A 23,961-nucleotide genomic window follows, 5' to 3' on the forward strand; every position below is an offset into this window, starting at 1 on the left:
AGTCTGATGTTCAAGGGAAGGAAACATCCAGCATGGGAGAAAGATGGAAGCCAGGAGACAGCTAATCTGGTCTTCCCATGTTCTTCCGCCTGCTTTTGTGGTGCCCACCCAGATTGAGGGTGGATCTGAGTCTCCCAGTCCACTGACTCAAATGTGAATCTCCTTCGGCGACACCCTTACAGACACACCCAGGAACAACACATTGCATCCTTCAACCCAGTCAAGTCGACACTCAGTATTACCCATCACAAGTCTTAAGGTTCCTGGGCCCACCAGGAAGTGACAATTGTTATTTACTCATTATAAGATGGGGATGCTTAAAATCAGGTACTTTGTGCATATTTTTAATATGACATTTCAGTCAAAACCTTGATAACATACCCCATGTTTGAAATTGTATTCAACTCTAAAGAGAGGGCAGAATTTTATTGGATTTATGCAAATAACCATATTACCATATGAATACTCACAGATATTTCTATTATGTGTAGAATTTTAAGAAAATAACCAGAATTATGCCTGATAACCTATCAGATTTCTATGAATTTACATAATTATTGAAACGTTCATATCAGCAACATGTCCATAAATGTAAGTGAAATAAGATCGTTTGTCATTTGACAGTGTTTCTTATATGATTTATCAAATAAACCTAATCATTTACTGCCTCTGCAAGATGAGAGATGTATCTTTTGGTACCTTCCAGGCGTCCAACTAGAAAACCCCAAAGTCAATTTTAAGTTAAAAAAAAAAAAAACCCTTAATGTAAGATGTGATTATGAGGAAGTTTGTTAAAGATCTTAAAAGGCTCAAAACATTTGATCAAAACAGAATCACATGTCACTGTAAAATAATAGTCATTCACTTAACCAAAGCGATAATCAAAAGACTCCAAAAGCAGTACAGAAAACTACAAACCCTTCCAAAGCTCAGTTTTCTTATGCAATAAAAACCTAATAAAGGCCAGACAGAAAATTATCTTGTTAAAACATAAAATCTTTCTTTCTTAGGACAAATACCAAAAAGATAAAGAAAAACCTTCTGCAGTGTGATTGTTTCTCCTTACAGGAAGCTCATTTAGATAACCTGGAAGTATAGGACACAGAAATAATGTATCCAATGATATGAGTATACACTTAAAGTATAAAGGAATGTAAACAAGAAAACTAGTACCTTAAGCAGAGGAATACATGGCTCTGAGTAACAACATTTGAAGTTTCTGGTTATGACAAAAAACTCAGACATATCAAGAAAAACCAAGAGTACAAAATCAAGTTATACTGAAGAAAAACATTGCCTTTTTTAGACCTTCAGATAAACGTTCCAGCATCAGGCCATAACAGCAGAGTTGGAACTGGAGAAAGATTTCATGGGAGCTGACAAAAACACTGAAGGAAAAAATTCTCATCCCAAGCCTTCTGAACGGGAGAAAAAAACTGAGGTCAAAGACGTATGACTCTGAAGGCACATACAGGGAGGTATAGCAAAAGTTGAACCTCTGAGAAATTTCAAAAGTAAAACATTACCTCAAGAATGAAATGACCAGCAATGAATGAAGAGAACAGCACTTTTAACCTGAAACTAGGGAAATTAAATAGATCTCAGGAATAAGATTACTGTGAAGAAACAGATCTTAGGCCAGGTGTGGTGGCTCACACCTGTAATCCCATTTGGGATGCCTGAACTCATGAGTTCAAGACCAGCCTGGGCAACATGGCAGAGAGACTAAGGTGGGAGGATCACTGGAGCCCAGGAGGTTGAGGCTGCAGTGAGCCAAGATCACTCCATTGTGCTCCAGCCTGGGTGACAGAGGAAGACCCTGTCTCAAAAAAAAAAAAATAAGAAAAATACCTTAGAATTGAAAATCAATGTAAGATTCACGGGGTACAGTGGCTAATGCCTGTAATCCCAGCACTTTGGGAGGCTGAGGTGGGCAGATCACGAGGTCAGAAGACTGAGACCAGCCTGACCAACATGGTGAAATCCTGTCTCTACTAAAAATACAAAAATCAGCTGGGCTTGGGGGGTGCATGCCTGTAATCCCAGCTACTCAGGAGGCTGAGGCAAGAGAATCATTTGAAGCCGGGAGGTGGAAGTTGCAGTGAGCCGAGATCATGCCACTACACTCCAGCCTGGGCGACACAGCAAGACTCTGTCTGGAAAAAAAAAAAAAAAAAGTAATGTAAAATTTTATGGTGTAATGGTGAACACTCTGGACTTGGAATCCAGAATTAAAAATAAAAACATCTTGCAATTTTATTAAGAGCAGATCAATACTTCAAAAACATCTTTTTTTATTTAAATATAGGGAACCTTTTGTTGTAGTTTTTTGCTAATGTATTTTGAATATCAAAGCTCAATTGTTAGAAAGGTTATCACAAATAATTCCTTTTAATTGTAGCCAACTTGATCACATACAACATTACTTTCATACATTTCCCTTTCACAAGCCTTTCTGTGTGACTCACACAGACCATGCATGACATGCCTTAAATATGCTGCTTTGTCTTCTGCCTCTTCCTTCTTAAATAACTCACATCATTTTATTTTAGGACAAAAATTTACCACACAAGATTCTTTCTTATTCAAAATTAGTCTCTTTTCTTTGCAACCTTCCTTACCAAAAATTTACCTTCATATCTATAACTTTCTTCACATCTTTCTCTCCTACTTGCTGATTCTTTTATATCTTGTTTCTATTTTCTTGCTAAATCTATATTTTAAAACCACCTTTAAATAGCCTCTGAATTAGACAAAACATTTTTTCTTAATAAAGAACATATTTTATGTCTTTCTTACAATAATTCTTATTAAGAACTTCCTATTTTTGTATATTTTATATACAGAATTTTATATATTAATTAAAATTTTTAACTCTCAGTAACCTTGAATTTTAGTAAAACTCTAGGAAGCAAGATCTTTAATTGTCTGTCATGTATCAACATTGTGAATGAGAACCAGTTTATAATTTGAAGTCTTAGTTGAAAATGACCCAGACATTTAATGAGTACCTATTAATTAAACATAACCTTAAGATTTTAAATCACATGAAAAGTGTATTCATAGGCACTTGTCCAGTTTACATTTTTCTGCTTTATAGCTTACCTAAATTACGGATGAGAATTGAAATATTAGACAAAGGTAATCATCATTTCAAGTTATTTCTCTATTAATAATTTTTTTTTTTGAGGCGGAGTCTTGCTCTGCCTTCCAGGCTGGAGTGCAGTGGAACGATCTCGGCTCACTGCAAGTTCTGCCTCCCGGGTTCACACCATTCTCCTGCCTCAGCCTCCCGAGTAGCTGGGACTACAGGCGCCTGCCACCTTGCCCGGCTAATTTTTTGTATTTTTAGTAGATGGGGTTTCACCGTGTTAGCCATATTTCTCTATTAATAACTTTTTAGCCTGTAAATATCAATTGTTTACCAAAGCAAAAACCCTAAAGTTAAAGGCATGGTGTCCTGTCAATAACTCAGAAAATATGTCTGCTTATATTAAATTAGCAATACTAAATTAATTCTATTCATCAAGTAATTGCAGGAAGATCATTTTGTTTTAGGCTGGGTTCATAGCCTTATGATCTTAAAACATATAGAAAAAGCAAAATATAAAACTGACAAGTAAACCCAGGCAAAAAAAAAAATGTATGTAGACAATTATGAAGACATTTTAATTTTATTTCATTAACAATTTTATTTTTATTTTATTTACTTTTTTTCTTTTTTTTTTTTGAGATGCAGTCTTGCTCTGTCGCCAGGCTGGAGTGCTGTGGCACAATCTTGGCTCAGTGCAACCTCCGCCTCCCAGATTCAAGCGATTCCCCTGCCTCAACCAACTAGTTTACCAAAGATTTACTTAAGTGACATGACCTTTATAAAATTGATTAATTACTGTATATTTTATATGAGTGCTCATTTATTTAAATCAATCAAAATAAAATTTCTTAAGAGATTTCTGGCTGGCTACATCAGATTTTATTATGTAGACAGAAGATACAATGTAATACGTGTATTTATACATAAACACATCTAGACATATATACATACAAATGAAGATCTTGTGGTTTTTATTTTAGAATTTTGTCATGGGATGGTAATACAAACTCACCGGTTTACAAATGATGGTTGGATCCAAATTATTTTTTGAAAAAAATGAGATAAGACTAAATTTTAAGATTTTTTTTTTAATTAGGTAATCTTTTATTTATTTATTTATTTATTTATTTTTTTAGACAGTCTCACTCTGCCACCCAGGCTGGAGTGCAGTGGCATGATCTTGGCTCACTGCAACCTCCACCCCCCAGGTTCAAGCAATTCTCCTGCCTCAGACTCCCGAGTAGCTGGGATTACAGGTATGTGCCACCACGCCCAGCTAATTTTTGTATTTTTAGTAGAGATGGGGTTTCACCTTGTTGGCAAGGCTGGTCTTGAACTCCTGACCTCAGGTGATCCACGCACCTCAGCCTCCCAAAGTGCTGGGATTACAGGTATGACCCACCACACCTGACCTATTAGACAGTCTTATGAAGGGTGTGAACCAAATTTGGGTAAGGCAGTTTAAGTTGCCAATATACTGAATTGGACAAAGAATAATGTGACTAAATTATGTCAGGAGGCCCAAAAGATAAGTTATTTTATTATAGCAGAGCTTGTACCATATTTTCTTGGTCTTAAGTCTTTGTCCTTGAAGATCAAAATGTTGCAGTTCCTTTTTAGTATGAAGAGAATGTCTTTTACATGGAAATTTTTTCTTTGCTTTAAAAAAAAACAGCATGAAGATCAAAGTGATTTTATTTCATTTCTGCTGGTTTGCAAGCGTTCTTCATAGATATTATGTCAGACTAGCTAAGGAGTTTTGGACAAAGAGAGTTTAGCTTAGAGAAGGATAAAGAAAAGAAATTGTGAGAAGGATGGGAAGAGCTCTGGAGAGAAAAGAATTTCAACTAGTTTTAAGACAGTATATCGTAGTGAGGCAATCTTTGAGTACTGAACAATTCTTTTTTTTTTAGCCTCAAGATATCAATGAGCTATCATATCTTATTTGAAATCCATGATTTTATAGTCATGGTATTTTAATTCAGTTTTAAGAATGCAGACTCTTTCAATAATCCCTGCAGTGTTTGAACATGTTACCAGCTGGAGTCCCAGAAAATATGTTGGCCTGTCTTTGAACTTTGAGAGTCCCATTTTGTGAATGTTCTGGTCTAATGTCAAATACACAAAAGCCCATTAAACACAAGTGCTGAAGGCAAAAAGTCCAAATAAATGCCAACACAGACAGAAAATAAACTATATATTTACTAATAAGGATGATAAGCCACCTCTTCAACTGAGGGTAAGAGGAAATATCCCATCACCAAGACCCTCAATCCCAGCTCTGTCCTCTGGTTCCTGCCCACTTCACTAGGATGATGTATTTTAACCATGACCACCTTTCCCAGTTGCCCTATCTGGAGAGCTGCAAGCCACGGGGACAGAGGACTGCCCATCTTGGTCCTGGGCCTTTGCATGAAGGGTTGGGGGAAGGAACCACCAATTCACTGTCTTATGAAACACAGTGTTGCTGCTGGTATTTCAGTGTTATCTGAAGGACTTGTTCAAGTACCAGCATTGTTGCAAACACTAGGCATTCCCACTTTGCACACACTCACATTCACACACACAACCGTGACCTGTCTAAGGGCATAGACTGTTGTAGTCGTCCTAGGATAACCCTCAGGACCCTGCATATAACAAGCTTACACAGAGGCTTGCTGGGTGAAACAGCTCTTTCATTTCAATCAAGACAACAGGTGTTGACAACCCGCTCTGCAATCTGTTGGAAAGAAACATACTAGTTTTAAAATTCAGGCTAAAACCTCTTTTTCAGAACAAGGTAGAACTAAGAGTAATTATTATTATTCCCAGCCCTATACTAGATATTTCACATGTATTCTCTATGATCCCCTTAGCCTCCTGCAAAGTGAACGATATAATTCCTAGTTTTACATAAGAAAGCTGAGGCTAAGAAGAAGATAAAGCAACTTGACTAACATAACCCAAGTAGAAAGTGTTGCAAGCCAGGATGTGAGTTGAGTTCTTCCCTGCTCTAAAAATTCTCACTGCCTCCTTCAATGTCTCCATTCCGCACTTGCTGCCACCATCCACAGGCAGTGACAGCTGTGGTATAGTGACCGAACTTTAGCTTGAAGATCAGAAACGGGGACACTGACATCTTCCAACACGTGAAAGGTGACCAAGTGGCCAACTGCTAGGAAATGCAGTGTTCGGAATCACACCCCCTCAACATAGTTTGTAATAGGATATTTTGTAAGTCTGTGTTTAACTGTTTGGATATTTACTTGTGGGATTATTTCATTAGTGCCTGTCTCCCCTTTCGACATTGAGCTCCTTGAGGACAAAGAATATGACTGTTTGGCTTGCCAGAGGATCCCCTGCTCCTAGACATGGTGGCTGGTACACTAGTGGGCAGTTAATACATGTATACTGAATGAATGACAGCTGGGACTCACCACCTTTACTGACTGTGAGCCTGGGCAATATAAATATATGATGTAAACAAAAATATAAATATATGATCTCAAGTAAGCATCACAAGGAGCCACAAGATGGGAATTATTATCTCCATTCTATAGACAGAGAAATTGAGGCTCTATGCATTAAGTAACCCACCCAAGTGCGCCTCAGCTGTGCTTTGATCCCAGGCCCATCTGGCTCTAGTCCACAGCACCCTGGATGCCTTAATGATCAGTCTTTCCAGGCAGGGGAGGGTTTGAGCTGACTGACTGCCCAGTGTGTCTCCTGGACGTGCCTCCACAACCCCGTGCCGCACCACTAACTCAGATCTGTGCTTGTTTGCAGGCTCAGGAGGCAGCAGGGACAGGGCAGCCAGCTCTTGGACACCGACAGCCGAGCTGGAGGCCAGGCCCAAAGCAAACTCCAGGACGGGTGCAACAACAACCTCCTCACCACCACCTGCACCCGCGGCTGCAGCAGCTAAGCCCACACTTGTTGCTGCTCAACAGGACTGCACTCGTCTCCGCCCTGCCCACCCAGAGCCCCTCTTTATGCCCGGAAGTTCCCTGTCTTGCCCCTGAAAACATCAGATGCAGAAAGAGCCCTGGACTTGGAGCTGGGAAGCCTGGGTTCTGGTCCCATCTCCATGACTGATTCACTGTGTGACCTCAGACAAGTCACGCCCTCTCTGTGCCTCAGTTTTCTGCATCTGCCAAAGGGGTGAAACACTTCTGCCCCACTTCAAATTACAAGATTATGGGGAGCCCCACTTCAAATTACAAGATTATGGGGAGAGCCCAATTAGATAGGAAACATGAAAAACCTCTGATATTTATAAAATCATTTTTACGTGCAAAATGCAACCTTAATATGTGAAGTGAACCCCCATTCCCCAAAGCAATTAAACCGTCATGACTTTGCAATTTGGCACATCCTAGCTTGTTAGAGAGCACTTTCGAAAAACACAGCCCCGACAGCAAAATAAATATCTGATATTTTGGCCCCTTCTGTGAAAACAACACTCCCAAATCCTGAAGCAAAACCTGAAGTGTCTTCATGTGCATTCTCTGGCAGGCCACAGTCCTTCTGACCTTATAAGATGGTGCAGCATGCGGACCAGCCTTGTCCCCAAGGTCCCTCATTTAAGAAGACCACCCTTTTAATTTCAGCAGTCCTCACCACCACCATATCCTTTGTGCTGGGCTGGCACACAGGTGTCCATTCAGATGAGAGTCAGGTTACTCCTACAGAGTGTAATCAGCACCCCATCCAACTGGCCCAAAAGCCCAGACCTGCGGCAGAACTCTCCAACTCTATCAGCTTTCAGGCTGTTCTCTCCTGGGAAGGGTGTAAAATCAGCTTGTCAGCATCTTCTTACAGAGAGTACCCCATCTGTATTGGTGGGGCGGCTCCCTCTTTCTACATTAGGAAGCATGGGTGCTTAGAAAGTTTATTTCAGGAAGAAAATGGGTTCACACAAAAAGCAAACTACGATCTGCTCAGGGAGAAGCTTGCCTTTGAACTGGAAGATGTTGGGATAAGCAGGGAAAGCTTAGACTTTGGAGTCAGGTTTGTGTTCAGAATCCAGCCCTGCTGGCTACTCAGTGGGAGACCTTAGGCAAAGCATGCAATTGCTCTGAATGGCAGTTTCCTCATTTTTAAATGAGGATAATAAAACTAACGTTGCAGGGGAGTTATAGGGTTAAAGAAGATCCTGTGTGTAACCCCAAGCATTGGATGACTCATTGAATGGCCTTCTTTGTCAGCATAATTATCATCATTATTTAGATACTTTCTTCCTTCACCTGGCAGGTCAGTTTTCTGTGCAAACAAGCCTCCTGTGTAGGATTCTTCCAAATGGTCTTCCTGGAGTGTTTGATATTTGTTACATCCTGCTGAAGTTCGATTGTGTTTTTATTTTTTCATCCACCTTCCATTGTTCACTTTTTACATGATTACTCAATCCTTGGGGCTGTCCATGTCATCTCTTAGATTTATTAAAAGACACTTTAATGTATGGTGAGGTTTTATATTTTTGTTTTAAAAAAAGAAATAGTCATTGTTTTCCTCCTTTGAACTGAGGCTATTTCTGGATTGTGTGGTCCTCGTCAGTCGACTTGTTTTGCACACTTTACTTCATGTCCCCATCAACAACTAACCTGCTCCCCACCTCCCCCAGGAAATAATGGGCCTGCTCCTCTCCTCACTGTGACCCTGGAGGCTCTTAAGATTTTTTTTTTTTTTTACTGGGCTGAGTTCACAAATTAGGGGCAGGAGCTGGAAATTGCCCTAGGAACACCAGATTTTCTGGTTCTGTTCAAGTTGGCATTTCTTGTTTGGAATAAACTATTTCTTGGACATTCCTTCTCACCACTTTGTTCTTTCTTCAGGGTTGGGTGCGATGGGCCACGTTCCTCTTAGAGTGAAGAGACTCAAGTTTAATTAGAAACACAGAAATGGCCATGGTTGGTGGTGTGGACACCAAGCCAATGATGAAATCACTTTGCCCACAGATGAAATCAAACTTAGCTTGGCAATTCGAGACTCTACCTAACTTGATCACAATCTACATGATTATTGTTACTATTTTGTATTTCCTAAGGTACCATCTATTCACTAAGGAAAAAGTACAGAAAATTCTTCATCAAGACACTTTAACATTCCCTCACATTACCACTCAAACCTTTATACAGCACACACGCACAGGTGCCAATAAACCAGTATTTTCCTTTTCATACCGACTTTTTGATTTTCCACTTTCCTGCTTTCATTCGTCCTGTCCTCTCTATTGGGGATGCCTTTCAGCGCTCATCTGTACATGTTAAAATTCCCATTTCTCAAAGGCCAATTCCATTTCTCCCATGATGTCTTCTGGGGCTCATGGCACCACCCACCCAAGCTAGACGCCACCTCCTCCACGAACTCTCGCACACACTTGCTGTCACTCACGGCTCTGCTTGCTTTACATCATGCCTTTGCTTGCTGACAACTGCAGCATCACGTTACTCTCGCCCATGCCTCACCCTCCTTACCTTCAGGCTCCCTCAAAGAAGCTGGGTCAGATTCATGTCCATCTCCTCATCCCACCCTCCTGTCCTGACAGTGCCTGGCTCCTAAAGGAGCAATCAACAAACCCTGCTTAGGGATGACTTACTTCTGGCACCCTCCTGTCTTCCACCTGGCTCCACTGTCACTTCCCAGAGCTTTTTCCTCTGCAGGTCCCAGCGTTTTCCCAGGGGCTACCCTCCGGTGGCATGCCCAGTCCCCATTCACCCCCTTCAGAGCCACCTTCCCGTGATCTCCAAGTTCCAAATGAGTTTCGCCCTTCCCTCATCCGAACCCCCACTCCCAGTAGAGCACTGCCAAGAAAGCAATCTGATTAAGGAAACCCATTCCCATTCAAGAATCTGTGTTAGGATTTACCTTATGAATGGAAATTCAGGTGCACCGGGACCAGCTGCAGACCAGTGGTGCACCAGGACATGCTGACAATACCGAGTCACGGCCCATGCTGTGAGTCGCAAGGATCTAGAACTTCTATCTGTGGCCAGACCAGCCATGCCTGTTGATTTCTGTATAGTCTATGGTTGTTCTCTTGCTACAACTGCAGTGCTGAGCAGCTGCAACAGAGACCCTGTGGCCCACAATGCTGAAAATATTTACCGCCTGGCCCTTTAGAGAACAACTTGCAGAGCCTTGATCTAGAAGACACATCTGGGACACTAAGTGGGCAGATGGCAAACTGCATATTTGCTTCGCTCACCTGCAAAAGTCAGTGGGTCTCAGAGCTTGGCAATTCAGCCCTGTGGGTTCCCAGGGGGAAGAATTTGCAGGGGAATGTATGGTCGATTTGCCCTCACCAGTTGACCTTTGAGCTTTTTCCAAACTGGAGCCTTAACCAATAACACTTCCCAGGTCAGTATATTATTGAAAGTCTCTGTATTAGTCCGTTCTCACATTGCTATAAGGAACTATCTAAGACTGGGTAATTTATAAAGAAAAGAGATTTAATTGACTCACAGTTCCATGGGCTGTACAGGAAGCCTGGCTGGGGAGGCCTCAGAAAACTTGGAATCATGGCAGAAGGTAAAGGGGAAGCAGGCATGTCGTACATGGCTGGAGAAAAAGAAAGAGTAAAGCGGGAGATGCTACACACTTTTAAACAACCAGCTCTTGTGAGAGAACTCACTATCAGGAGAGCAGCTGGAGGGAAATCCACCCCCATGATCCAGTCACCTCCTGCCAGGCCCCTCCCCCAGTATTGGGAATTACAATTTCAAATGAGATTCGGGGCGGGTCCCGTGGCTCACGCCTATAATCCCAGCAATTTGGGAGGCCTGAGGATCACCTGAGGTCAGGAGTTCGAGACCAATCTAGCCAACATGGTAAAACCTCATCTGTACTAAAAATACAAAAAAATTAGATGGGAGTGGTGGCACATGCTGTAATCCCAGCTACACAGGAGGCTGAGGCAGGAGAATTGCTTGAACTCAGAAGACAGACATGGCAGTGAGCCGAGATCACACCACTGCACTCCAGCCTGGGTGACAGAGTGACATTCTGTCTCAAAACAAATAAATAAATACATAAATAAATAAGATTTGGGTGGGACGTAAATCCAAATCATATCAGTCACCCTCTTCTTGTGAACCTCCTCCCATGTAACCAGAAGTCCGCTACACAGTCTCTGCTTCATGTAGTTTGGTTTCCACGACACTTGTCACACTGCCCAGTTGATGGTTTTGTGCCCCACTTCTCCCCGCTGGAGGCTGTGGGCTCCATAGGGTGGCCTGTGCACAGGCAGCCCCCAGCACAGAGCTGCCTCAAGGCGGGTCCTCAGTGGATATAGAAGTTGCACAGACATGCCCACCCCAGCCCCTAACTTGAGCCACGTTTAGCAAACACATGTCACTTTGATGATTCAGCCCACGTACTGTGCCTCTCCTGTGGCATCATTTGCTATCTGTCCCCTTTCCTCTTCCAATCTCAAACACGAAATCACAGCACAGTCTCTTCCATTAGCGACTGCCACAAAGAATAGATATCTGTTTCTTCCTGGGTGATCACAGACAAACATGATTAATGGATTTCCCTGTCAGTGTTTCTGCGTTTTATGTCTATCCCCTGCCACTCTCAACACATGTTTTCTAATTCTTTCCACCCAGCAGGGAGAGTGGCGAGTCACACATGAGCCTTTCCCAGGCAACATAGCTGCCATCCTTGCATCATCCTAATTCTAAAAATCCATTTGTGCAACCACCTTCTGTGCTTAATTCAATAGCATTTTCTAAATAGAAATTAATTTCACACATTGCTTTAGTCTGAATGTTTGTATCCTTTTAAATTTCATATGTTGACATGTCAACCTCCAGGGTGATGATGTTGAGAAGTAGGGTCTTTGGGAGGTGATTGGGCTATAAGGGTGGAGCCCTTATAAACAGAATTAATGCCCTAAGAGGTCCCAGAGAACTCTCTCACCCCTTCTACCATGTGAGGACACAAGGAAAAGGTATCAAAAAGCAGATCCTGCCAAGACACCAAATCAGCCATAATCCTGGACTTCCCAGCCCCCAGTACTGTGAGAAGCAAATTTCTGCTGTTTATAAACTACTCAGTTTATGATATTTTGTTATAGCAGCCTAAACAGACTAAGACATGCATCATATTTTTAATCCTTAACAATTAAGAGTGAGGTTGGGAAGTCCTCTAACAGAGTTTTGGCCAAGACCAAGAGAAACCTGAGTCCTGCCTGACCAATCAGCTTTCTCCATCTGTCTCAAAGCTCTCTTCTGTTCCCCACCACCACACCATGTTCCCAAGAGAGTTAGGGAAACCTCAAAATAGGAGTCAAAATGACTATATCAATATTGAAGGTCAAGTCAAAGCAAGAAGCACAGTACCAAAGCCTTAGCAAGGCCCTGGAATCTCCCCAAAATTTCACCTTGGTACCAGCAGACTCAAGGGTGCCAAGCACAGCAGCCCAATCCATTAGTAATAGTGGCCCCATCAATGGCTCAGGTTCAGACCTATCAGAAGGGACATTTCTCTTTCATTGTGGGAGAAATGAGGAAGGTGCAGACACGCCTGGCAGAGGAAAATATTCAGAGATTCCCCTCTAAGCTGTCAGAGAGTCCTATTCTCTCACAGAAACCAAAATCAAATAACCCAGAATGTATTCACTTGCCTTCTAGACATCTTCTTCTATAGCGTTTCCCCACTCACTCTTTGTGGTCATGACAAGAATGTATTGGTGGATATGCTTTTCTATATGACATTTTATGTCTATACCTCTGAATTATTAGCCCCAGAGCCCTCCAAGCCTCCATCTTGGAGGGCTCTGGATGTTATTAAGGTCTTGACACTGGCCCACCTGCCCGCACAATAACAGGGCCACCCAGAGAGGGGAGCTACCTTGGTGTGCTCAATGAACGCCTCCTTTGCCAAGACCAGCAAGTTGGAAAAGAGATGATGGAGGATGCATTCCAGGCAAAGAAGGCCAACAGGCAAAGGGCCCTGAGTTCAGAGTTACCCACAGCTCTTCCAAGAACAGTAAGGAGGCCAAGGTGCTGGAACTTAGTGAGTTGACTGAAAATTGGTACAGATGTGGCTGCTGAGCCAAGCAGGACCAGATTATGGAAGTCCTAGGGAACCCCAGGGAAGAGTTTGGATTTGTGTGATGAGATGCCCTTGAACTGTTTAAGGAGGGGAGTGGCTACTGTGTAGACAAAAGACAATGGGGTAGGGGTAGGGACAAGGGTAGAAACTGGGAGGATATCAGTTGGATAGATGAAACAGCAATCCAGGAGAAACACCTTGGCGGGGTGGCTCAGTGGGGGAAGCCTGAAGGTGTAGATGGATCAGTGATGTAGAGCATATCACCGTGATCTACCACTACATCACAGTGGCTCTCAAACAGATGGATTTGAGACATTTCTGGAGAACTTGAAGGTTGGATTCAGGTGATAAAGGAAAGGAGCAGGACTTTAGCATCAGAATGATCTGGCTGTGTTACCTTGGACCAGTAACTTGAGATTTCTGAGCCCCAGTAATAATATGTTAGAAAACCAGCATACAGATTAAATAAAATCATGTATTTAGAGCTCCTATTGCCTGACACGCAATATACTCTGTGAGACATGTCCTTCATCTCTCTTGCAAGAGCAGTAAAGGCTTTAGAAGCTTTAGGTCAAGCTCTTTTCTCCCATCTGCTTCTCTTCTTAGGGAGTTGGCTTTCCCTCTGCCCAGCGCCCATACCCTGCCTCTTCTTCCCCTTCACTCCCTGATTCCCATACTTTACCTCTCAGATGAAAACATCAGCCTTGCTGAAAGGAGATCTTAGTAAGAGTCTCCACTGAGGTCTTCTGAAAAGATTGCTTGTTTGCAAGAGGATTTTTCTAAAGGTATACTGTATCTATTTGCTTTCTGCTACAAGCAATGGAAAACCCAACTCCGACTGCCTTAAAGGAGAATAAGGGTTATCCCACTTAATAAGGAGTCCAGCCAGGCACAATGGCTCAACCCTTGTAACCTCAGCAAGTTGGCAGGCCTAGGCAAGAGGATCCCTTGAGGCCAGGAGTTCAAGACCACCCTGGGCAACAAATTAAGACCTCATCTCTACAAAAAGAAAATTTAAGAATTAGCCAGACACAGCGGCATGCATCTGTAGTTTCACTTGCTTGGGAGGCCGAGGCAGGAAGATCACTTGAGCATAGGAGATTGAGGCTGCAGTGAGCTATGATCACGCCACTGCACTCCAGGCTTGGCAACAGAGCGAGACCTGATCTCTAAACAAACAAACGAACAACAACAACAAAACAATGAGTCCAAGGGAGGGAAAATCCATGGCACAGAATGGGGTTTAGATCAACACCATCGGAGCCCAGGTTAGTCCATCTCACTGCGGTGATGTCCTTAATGTGCTGGCATTGTCTTCAAGCTGGCAGCCCTCATGGTTTTAGGTGGTGCCACAGACATGCACATACTATCCAGACAGAAGAGCACTCAGGGGACATAGAAGGGGCTCTGCCTTCCTACGGATCTCTCTCAAAGAAGAGAAGTTTGTCCCAGAGTGCCCCAGACTTTCCCTTATAACTCACTGGTCAAATGTGGGTCACATGCCCATCCTGAACCAGTCATAGGCATGGGGATTGGGATTGCTATTATTGGTTTATGCCAATTACAATCCACTCTCTGAACCAGGAGATCGGCACCCCCTTGCCCTGTGTGATGTGGAAATGAGAGATGCACGTGGCCAACATTGAAGTTCTGTAAGGAAAGGAGAGAAGACACGTTGGCTAAACACATAGCTCTTAACAGAGGGAAACTGAGACTTCATCGGATTTGAGAGAAATCATTACAGTTCTGTTAGCAATGGTGCCCACATAGACCTCTCTAGCTTTGATTTACCAAAGAGAGACAAAAGGCACAGAAATGATAACTTTGTGTTCTCTTATTGCTTCATCACATAAAATCCCCTTCTGTAAACAGTTAGCTTATAGTCGTTTACGCTGTATGGTGGCTATAACTTGCCAGGCTTCAGCGCATCAGAGGTGGAGGACCCACGAAGAGCCTGGACAAAGGGAAACTGATGTTTATTGAGAACCAACCACATGCTGGGCCCTGGGCCACGTGCTCTGCCTGGATCATCTCATTTGATCCTCAGGTTTCTGCAAGGCCAATATTGTTATCCCCTTTTCACAAAGGTGGAAACTCAGACCCATTCTCTCATACCAGAGAGTAGCTTTCTGTACATGATGAACTGAAAAAGTGCCCTCAGTGGGTATCTAATTCCAAAAATTAGGCACCTGGAGAGAGAGCGAGAGAGAGAGAGAGAGAGAGAGAAAGAGAAAGACAGTCTACTGTGTCTTCCATGTCCAAGGTCTCAGAAAATGCACTCATTACCCAACTTGGCTGGGGAACCAATCCATCTACCAATCAGGAGCTGCCAGGGGGATGTACAGGGAAAAAGCATGGTAGTCATCCTGGAACCCTATGGGCTGAACTCAGAGACTCACCTCTAACGAATAGAGCATGGAAAAAGAAAACAAGTAATGTTACGGTAGAGAAACCCAGCAGACCCCACCTAACCAAGTGATCAAAGATACCATTGACAGACAAAGTCACGTTGATATCATCTATTCCCTGAAAAGATACGATAAGAAGGGCACTTCCGTTCTGTCATACACTTCCAAAACATCCACAACTTCATTTCTTAATGAAAACACATCAGATAAACCTCAATTGAAGAACATTTTACAAAATACCTGACCATCACTCACCAAAAGTATCAAAATCATGAGGGATAAGACAACAAAACAAGAAATTACACAGATGACAAGAGATGAAGGACACCTGACAGTTAAATGCAATGAGGTGTCCTGCATTGGACCATGCCACAGAGAAAGTGCATTAGTGGAAAAACTGGTGAAATACATATGAGTCTATAATTTAGTTCATAGCAACGTCTCAATGCTAATTTCTTAGTTTTGACAAATGTGCCATGGTTATGTAAGGTGCTGGAATTAGGGGGAGGTGAGTGAAGGGTATATAAGAACTCTTTTGTGCAATCTCTAGAGCTCTTTGACACAACTAAAATTATTTTAAAATAAAAAGTTTTTGAAAAATGTCTGCAGAACTGCCTGGCATCAGTGCCCCTGACATCATTCCCTCTACCCTCACCCAAACAGTAGCATCATTTTTTTCTAAGACTGACCTTGGAATTCTGCTTTCTAAAGAAACAGAAAGATACTCCTGAGAATGGCAAACTTTCTAATTGTAGGTATTGGTGGAGCTTACATGTGCAAGAATCTTCACCTCCTCTGTCTGTCTTGGTGTGTACAGACTGACATCAAGCCTGCTGGCTGAGAGGCCCCATTCCCAGGTGGAAAACTCTGTCAATCTTCCACTTGTTGGGGAAGCTGAGAGACCACACACAGCCACACAAGCATGGCAGAATCCATAGGGCCACCTATGTTCATCAGGTTGGTCTTTATTGATCAATTGAAAGCACAGGCCAAGATCACCCAGGCACTGGGGGGAATCAATAGCACAAAGGAAAGGGAGCAGGCAGGATACACACAGAGGCGCTCTCTACAAAAGGCATAGTTGATTTGGGGAAGAGAAGAGAACTTTAAAAGATTGAATTCATCTCCTCAAAAAGATTTGAGAAGACATTGCAGCCATAAAACAATAGAACAAGCTACTCTGAAAAAGAATGAAAGAATATGAAGGAATTTTTGAAAGGTGATGGGTATCCCAAGTACATGGAGAAATCAGAGACCACACAAATTATATGGATGTATTAAATTATCACTTCTACCCAAAGACTATATACATCTATTATGCATCAGTAAAAGTTTTTTCAATTATTGCCAAAATAGAAAATTCAATAAAAGAGCTGAAGGAATAAGTAGAAAAAATTCCACAGAACTTCAATCATCTCAAAAAACACAGAAAAAGCTTTCGATAAAATCCAGCATCCCTTCATGATACAAACTCTCAACATCCTGGGGATTAAAGGAACATACCTCAAATAATCAGAGGCCATCTATGACAAATCCACAGCCAACATCATACCGAAGGGACAAAAGCTCAAACCATTCCCTTTGAGAACTGGAACAAGACAAGGATGCCCACTCTCACTACTCATGTTCAGCATAGTACTGGAAGTCCTAGCCAGAGCAATCAGGCAAGAGAAAGAAACAAAAAGCATCCAAATAGAAAAGCTATCTCTCTTTGCTGATGACATGATTCTATACCTAGAAAATCCTGAAGACTGCCAAAAAGCTCCTAGAATTGATAAGTCAATTTAGTCAAGTTTCAGGATACAAAATCAATGTAAAAAATCAGTAGCATTTCTACACATCAACAATGTCCAGCCTGAGTGCCAAATCAAGAACATGGTCTCACTTACAATACCCACAAAGAAAATGAAATGCCTAGAAATACAGCTAACAAAGGAGGTGAAAGATCTCTTCAAGGAGAACTACAAAACACTTCTGAAAGAAAACAGAGACCACACAAATAAATGGAAAAACATTCCATGTGCACGGATTGGAAGAATCAGTATAAAAATGGCTATACTGCCAAAAGCAATTTATAGATTCAATGCTATTCATATCAAACTACCAATATCATTATTCACAGAATTAGGAAAAAAAACTATTCTAAAATTTATATGGAACCAAAAAAGAGCCCGAAGAGCCAAAGCAATCCTAAGCAAAAAGAACAAAGCTGGAGACATTACACTATTTGACCTCAAGCTATACTATAAAGCCACAGTAACCAAAACAGGTTGGTACTGGTACAAAAACAGACACATTGGCCAATGGAGCAAAATGTAAAATTCAGAAATGAAACTGCACAAGTACAAGTACAACCATCTCATCTTCAAGAATGCTGACAAAAAGAAACAATGACAAAAGGACTCCCTATTCAAAAAATGGTGCTGGGATAACTGTCTATCCATATGCAGAGATTAAAACCCCCTTCCTTTTACTATATAAAAAAAATTAACTCAAAAGGCATTAAAGATTTAAACGTAAAACCTCAAACTAAAAATCCTGGAAGATAACCTAAAAAATACTCTCCTCAACACCGGCCTTGGCAAATAATTTTTGGCTAAGTCCCCAAAAGCAATTGCAATGAAAACAAAAATAGACAAGTGGCAGCTAGTTAAACTAAAGAGCTTCCACACAGTAAGAGAAACTATCAATAGAGCAAACAGACAACCTACAGAATGGGAGAAAATATTCACAAACTACACATCCAACAAAAGTTTAATATTCAGAGTTCATAGGGAAATTAAACAAATCAACAAGTAAAAAACATATAGCCCCAATAAAAAATGGGCAAAGAACATGAACGGACACTTCTTAAAAGAAGACATACAGCCAGAAAACATACGGAAAAATGCTCAGCATCACTAATCATCAGAGAAAAGCAAATCAAAACCACGAGATACCATCTCACATCAGTCAGAATGGCTATTATTAAAAGGCCAGGCAACAACAGTTGCTGGTGAAGCTGCAGTAGAAAGGGAACACTTATTCACTGTTGGTGGAAATGTAAATTAGTACACCCACTGTGGGAAGCAGTCTGGAGATTTCTCAAAAAAAAAAAACAAACCAAAAAAAAAAAAAAAAAACTGAAAACAGAGCTACATTCAACCCAGCAATCCCATTACCGTGTATATACCCAAAATAAAACAAATCATTCTACCAAAAAGACACGTGCACTCATATATTCACTGCTGTGCTATTCACAATAGCAAGGACATGGAATCAACCCAGATGCTCATCAATGGTAGACTGGATAAAGAAAATGTGGTACAGGCTGGGCACGGTGGCTCGTGCCTGTAATCTCAGCACTTTGGGAGACTAAGGTAGGTGGATCACTTGAGGTCAGAAGTTCAAGACCAGCCTGGCCAACATGGAGAAACCTCATATCTACTAAAAATACAAAAATTAGCTGGGCATGGTGGTTCACACCTGTAATCCCAGCTTATAGGTGTGAACTGTAAGCTCACATCCCTCAGGAGGCTGTGAGCAAGCCTCGGGAGGCTGGGGTGCAAGAATGACTTGAATCTGGGAAGTGGATGTTGCAGTGAGCCAAGATTGTGTCACTGCACTCCAAACTATGAGACAGAGCAAAACTCTGTCTCAAAAAAAAAAAAAAGAAAGAAAAAAGAAAATGTGCTACATGTACACCACAGAATACCATACCATGCAGACATAAAAAAAGAATGAAATCATGTTCTTTGCAGCAACATGGATGGAGCTGGAGGCCCTAATCCTAAACAAATTAATGCAAGAACAGAAAACCAAATACTGCATGTTCTCACTTATATGTGGTAGCTAAGCATTGAGCACACATGGACATAAATATGGGAACAATAGACACTCAGACTACTAGAGGGTGGAGGAGGGGATGAGTTAAAAAAAACAAAACTACCTAATGGGTACCATGCTCACTACCACAGTGAAGGGATCCATATTCCAAACTCCAGGATCACACAATATTCCCATGTAACAAATTGGCACATATGCTCCCTGTATCTAAAATAAAAATAAAAGTTAAAATAAAAAAGGGACTATGAGAAAAATCTGATTGGGAAATTGAGACACAGAAGATCAATAATATTAATAACAACAATGAGGTGTACTGAGTGTTCACTATATGCTAAGCAGTGTACTAAGTACTTTGCACACACATACAGGAGTTCTATTTTATAGAAAAGGAAACTGAGGCACAGAGATGAGGAATGACTTTCCTTCACACAGCTAGTGAAGGAAAACACCAGATCTCAAACCTAGGCCTAAGTCACTTTCCTACTCTGATATTTTCACCAGTGGCTTCGTCTCCTTGGGTCTAACCAAACTACTTGGCTCAGTACATGTATTAGTCATTTCCATATTGCTATGAAGAAATACCAGAGACTGGGTAATTTATAAAGAAAAGAGGTTTAATGGACTCACAGTTCCATATGGCTGGGGAGGCCTCACAATCATGGTGGAAGGTGAAGGAGGAGCAAAGGCACATCTTACATGGCGGCAGGCAAAGAGCATGTGCAGGAGAACTGCCCTTTACAAAACCATCAGATCTCATGAGACTTATTCACTATCATGAGAACACCATGGGAAAGGCCTGCTCCCATAATTCAATGATCTCCCACCAGATCCCTCCCACAACACATGGCAATTATAGGAGCTACAATTCAAGATGAGATTTGGGTGGGGACACAGTCAAACCATATCATTCCACTTCTGGCCCTTCCCAAATCTCATGTCCTCACATTTCAAAACCAATCATGCCTTCCCAACAGTCCCCAAAAATCTCGACTTGTTTCAGCATTAACTCAAAAGTCCACAGTCTAAACTCTCATCTAAGATGAGTCAAGTCCCTTCTGCCTATGAGCTTGCAAAATCAAAAGGTAGTTACTTCCTAGATACAATAGGGGTACAGGCATTGGTTAAATACACTCACTCCAAATGGGAGAAAGGGCCTACAGGCCTCATGCAAGTCCAAAATCCAGTGGTACAGTCAAATCTTAAAGCTCCAAGTGATCTACTTTGACTCCATGTCTCACATCCAGGTCACACTGATGCAAGAGGTGGGTTCCCACAATCTTGGGCAGCTCTGGTCCTGTGGCTTTGCAGGGTATAGCTCTCCTCCTGGCTGCTTTCACAGGCTGACATTAAGTGTCTATGGCTTTTCCAGGCACAGAGTGCAAGCTGTTGGTGGATCTACCATTCTCAGGTCTGGAGGACACTGGCCCTCTTCTCACAGCTCCACAAGGGAGTGTCCCAGTGGGGACTCTGTGCGGGGGCTCCCATCCCCCATTTCCCTTCTGCAACTGCCCTAACAGCGGTTCTCCCTGGACATCCAGGTGTTTCCATACATCCTCTGAAATCTAGGTGGAGGTTCCCAAACCTAAATTCCTGACTTCTGTGCACCCAAAGGCTCAGCACCACGTGGAAGCCACCAAGACTTGGGGCTTACATCCTCTGAAGCAATGGTCTGAGCTATATGTTGGCTCCTTTTGGCCATGGCTGGGATGCAGGGAACCAAGTCCTGAGACCGCACAAAGCAGCAATGCCCTAGGCCTGGCCCAGGAAACCATTTTTCCCTCCTAGTCCTCTGGGTCTGTGGTGGGAGGCATGAAAGTCTCTGACATGCCCTGGAGACATTTTCCCCATTGTCTTGCTGATTAACATTTGGCTCCATATTACTTATGCAAATTTCTGCAGTGGGCTTGAATTTCTCCCCAGAAAATGGGTTTTTCTTTTCTTCCACATCATCAGGCTCCAAACATTTCAAACTTTTATGCTTTGCTTCCTCCTGAATACTTTGCCACTTAGAAATGTCTTCTTCCAGATATCCTAAATAATCTCTCTCAAATTTTAAGTTCCACAGATCTCTAGGGCAGGGGCAAAATGCCACCAGTCTCTTTGTATAGTACAGGTGACCTCTACTCCAGTTCCCAACAAGCTTCTCATCTCCATCTGAGACCACCTCAGCCTGGACTTTTTGGTCAAAACCATTCACAAGTCACTAGGAAGCTCCAAACTTTCCCACATCTTCATGTCTTCATCTGAGCCCTCCAAACTGTTCTAGCATCTGCCTATTACCCAGTTCCAAAGTTGCTTCTACATTTTCCGGTATCTTAATAGCAGTGTCCCACTCTACCAGTACCAATTTACTGTATTAGTCCATTTTTATACTGCTATGAAGAAATTCCTGAGACTGGGTAAATTATAAAGAAAAAGAGGTTTCATGAACTCACAGATCCACATGACTGGAGAGGCCTCACAATTATGGCAGAAGGTGAAGGAGGAGCAAAGACATGTCTTACATGATGACAGACAAGGGAGCTTGTGCAGGGGAATTGCCCTTTATAAAACCATCAGTTCTCATGAGAACTAACTCACTGTCATGAGAACTCGCTCACTGCCATGAGAACAGCATGGGAAAACCCGCCCCCATGATTTAATTGCCTCCCATTGGGTCCCTCCCACAACATGTGGGGATTATGGGAGCTAAAATTCAAGCTGAGATTTGGGTGGGGACACAGCCAAACCATATCAGTAAAAAATTATATTCATATAAACATAACATTGCAAAAGCTTTTAATGGCTTAAAACTTTTAGAATCAAATCATGGACAAAGCACAGATGCTTTCCTTGTATTCAGTAAAGAGGATGTGCTTGTGAGGTAGCTGATAGAAGTCAGGAGTGGTGGTATGGAGTAAAGAGAAAGAATTGGCAATGTGCTAACCAACTTATTTTTCACAATGGGAGTCCACAGGCACAACTTTCAAGGTGATGAAATAAGAAGTAGAGTTATTACCATCCCCATTATATTATGGTGATTATATCTTTTTTTTTTTACACTTTATGTTCTAGGGTACATGTGCACAACATGCAGGTTTGTTACATATGTATACATGTGCCATGTTGGTGTGCTGCACCCATTAACTCATCATTTACATTAGGTATATCTCCTAATGCTATCCCTACCCCCTACCCCCACCTCACAACAGGCCGTGGTGTGTGATGTTCCCCTTCCTGTGTCCAAGTGATCTCATTGTTCTATTCCCACCTATGAGTGAGAACATGCAGTATTTGGTTTTCTGTTATTGCGATAGTTTGCTGAGAATGATGGTTTCCAGCTGCATCTATGTCCCCACAAAGGACATGAACTCATCCTTTTTATGGCTGCATAGTATTCCATGGTGTATATGTGCCACATTTTCTTAATCCAGTCTGTCACTGATGGACATTTGGGTTGGTTCCAAGTCTTTCCTATTGTGAATAGTGCCACAATAAACATACGTGTGCATGTGTCTTTATAGCAGCATGATTTATGATCCTTTGGGTATATACCCAGTAATGGGATGGCTGGGTAAAATGGTATTTCTAGTTCTAGATCCCTGAGGAATCGCCACACTGTCTTCCACAATGGTTGAACTAGTTTACAGTCTCACTAACAGTGTAAAAGTGTTCCTATTTCTCCACATCCTCTCCAGTACCTGTTGTTTCCTGACTTTTTAATGATCGCCATTCTAACTGGTGTGAGATGGTATCTCATTGTGGTTTTGATTTGCATTTCTCTGATGGCTAGTGATGATGAGCATTTTTTCATGTGTCTGTTGTCTGCATAAATGTCTTCTTTTGAGAAGTGTCTGTTCATTTCATTTGCCCACTTTTTGATGGGTTTTTTTTGTTTGTTTGTTTTTTTGTAAATTTGTTTGAGTTCTTTATAGGTTCTAGATATTAGCCCTTTGTCAGATGAGTAGATTGCAAAAATTTTCTCCCATTCTGCAGGTTGCCTGTTCACTCTGCCGGTAGTTTCTTTTGCTGTGCAGAAGGTCTTTAGTTTAATTAGATCCCATTTGTCAATTTTGGCTTTTGTTGCCATTGATTTTGGTGTTTTAGACATGAAGTCCTTGCCCATGCCTATATCCTGAATGGTATTGCCTAGGTTTTCTTCTAGGATTTTTTATGGTTTTAGGTCTAACATTTAAGTCTCTAATCCATCTTGAATTAATTTTTGTGTAGGAAGTAAGGAAGGGATCCAGTTTCAAGTTTCTACTTATGGCTAGCCAGTTTTCCCAGCACCATTTATTAAATAGGGAATCCTTTCCCCATTTCTTGTTTTTGTCAGGTTTGTCAAAGATCAGATGGTTATAGGTGTGTGGTATTATTTCTGAGGGCTCTGTTCTGTTCCACTGGTCTATAGCTCTGTTTTGCTACCAGTACCATGGTTACTATAGCCTTGTAGTATAGTTTGAAGTCAGGTAGCATAGCGTGATGCCTCTTGCTTTGTTCTTTTGACTTAGGATTGTCTTGACAATGCGTGCTCTTTTTTGGTTCCATGTGAACCTTAAAATAGTTTTTTCCCAATTCTGTGAAGAAAGTAATTGGTAGCTTAATGTGGATGGTATTGAA

At 41.8% G+C, this 23,961-nt stretch overlaps 1 protein-coding gene across 8 annotated transcripts in view; it reads left to right on the plus strand.

The window, feature by feature from the left end:
* The window catches only part of STK32B (serine/threonine kinase 32B), a 419,228-nt gene extending 410,344 nt beyond the window's left edge, over positions 1 to 8,884 (plus strand). For 5 of the 8 annotated variants that reach the window (XM_073012511.1, XM_073012510.1, XM_073012512.1 and 2 more), the window contains 2 exons: positions 4,231 to 4,350; positions 6,860 to 8,884. In XM_073012511.1, the coding sequence (XP_072868612.1) occupies positions 4,231 to 4,350; positions 6,860 to 6,998 (259 nt within the window). In that variant the 3' untranslated portion in view covers positions 6,999 to 8,884. The remainder of the gene's footprint in view (positions 1 to 4,230; positions 4,351 to 6,859) is intronic. The other 3 variants (XM_073012514.1, XM_008017927.3, XM_008017931.3) reach the window with 1 other exon arrangement.
* The last annotated feature ends 15,077 nt before the right edge of the window (positions 8,885 to 23,961 follow it).

Source organism: Chlorocebus sabaeus, chromosome 27 (assembly GCF_047675955.1).
Source record: "Chlorocebus sabaeus isolate Y175 chromosome 27, mChlSab1.0.hap1, whole genome shotgun sequence".
Taxonomy (NCBI): domain Eukaryota; kingdom Metazoa; phylum Chordata; class Mammalia; order Primates; family Cercopithecidae; genus Chlorocebus; species Chlorocebus sabaeus.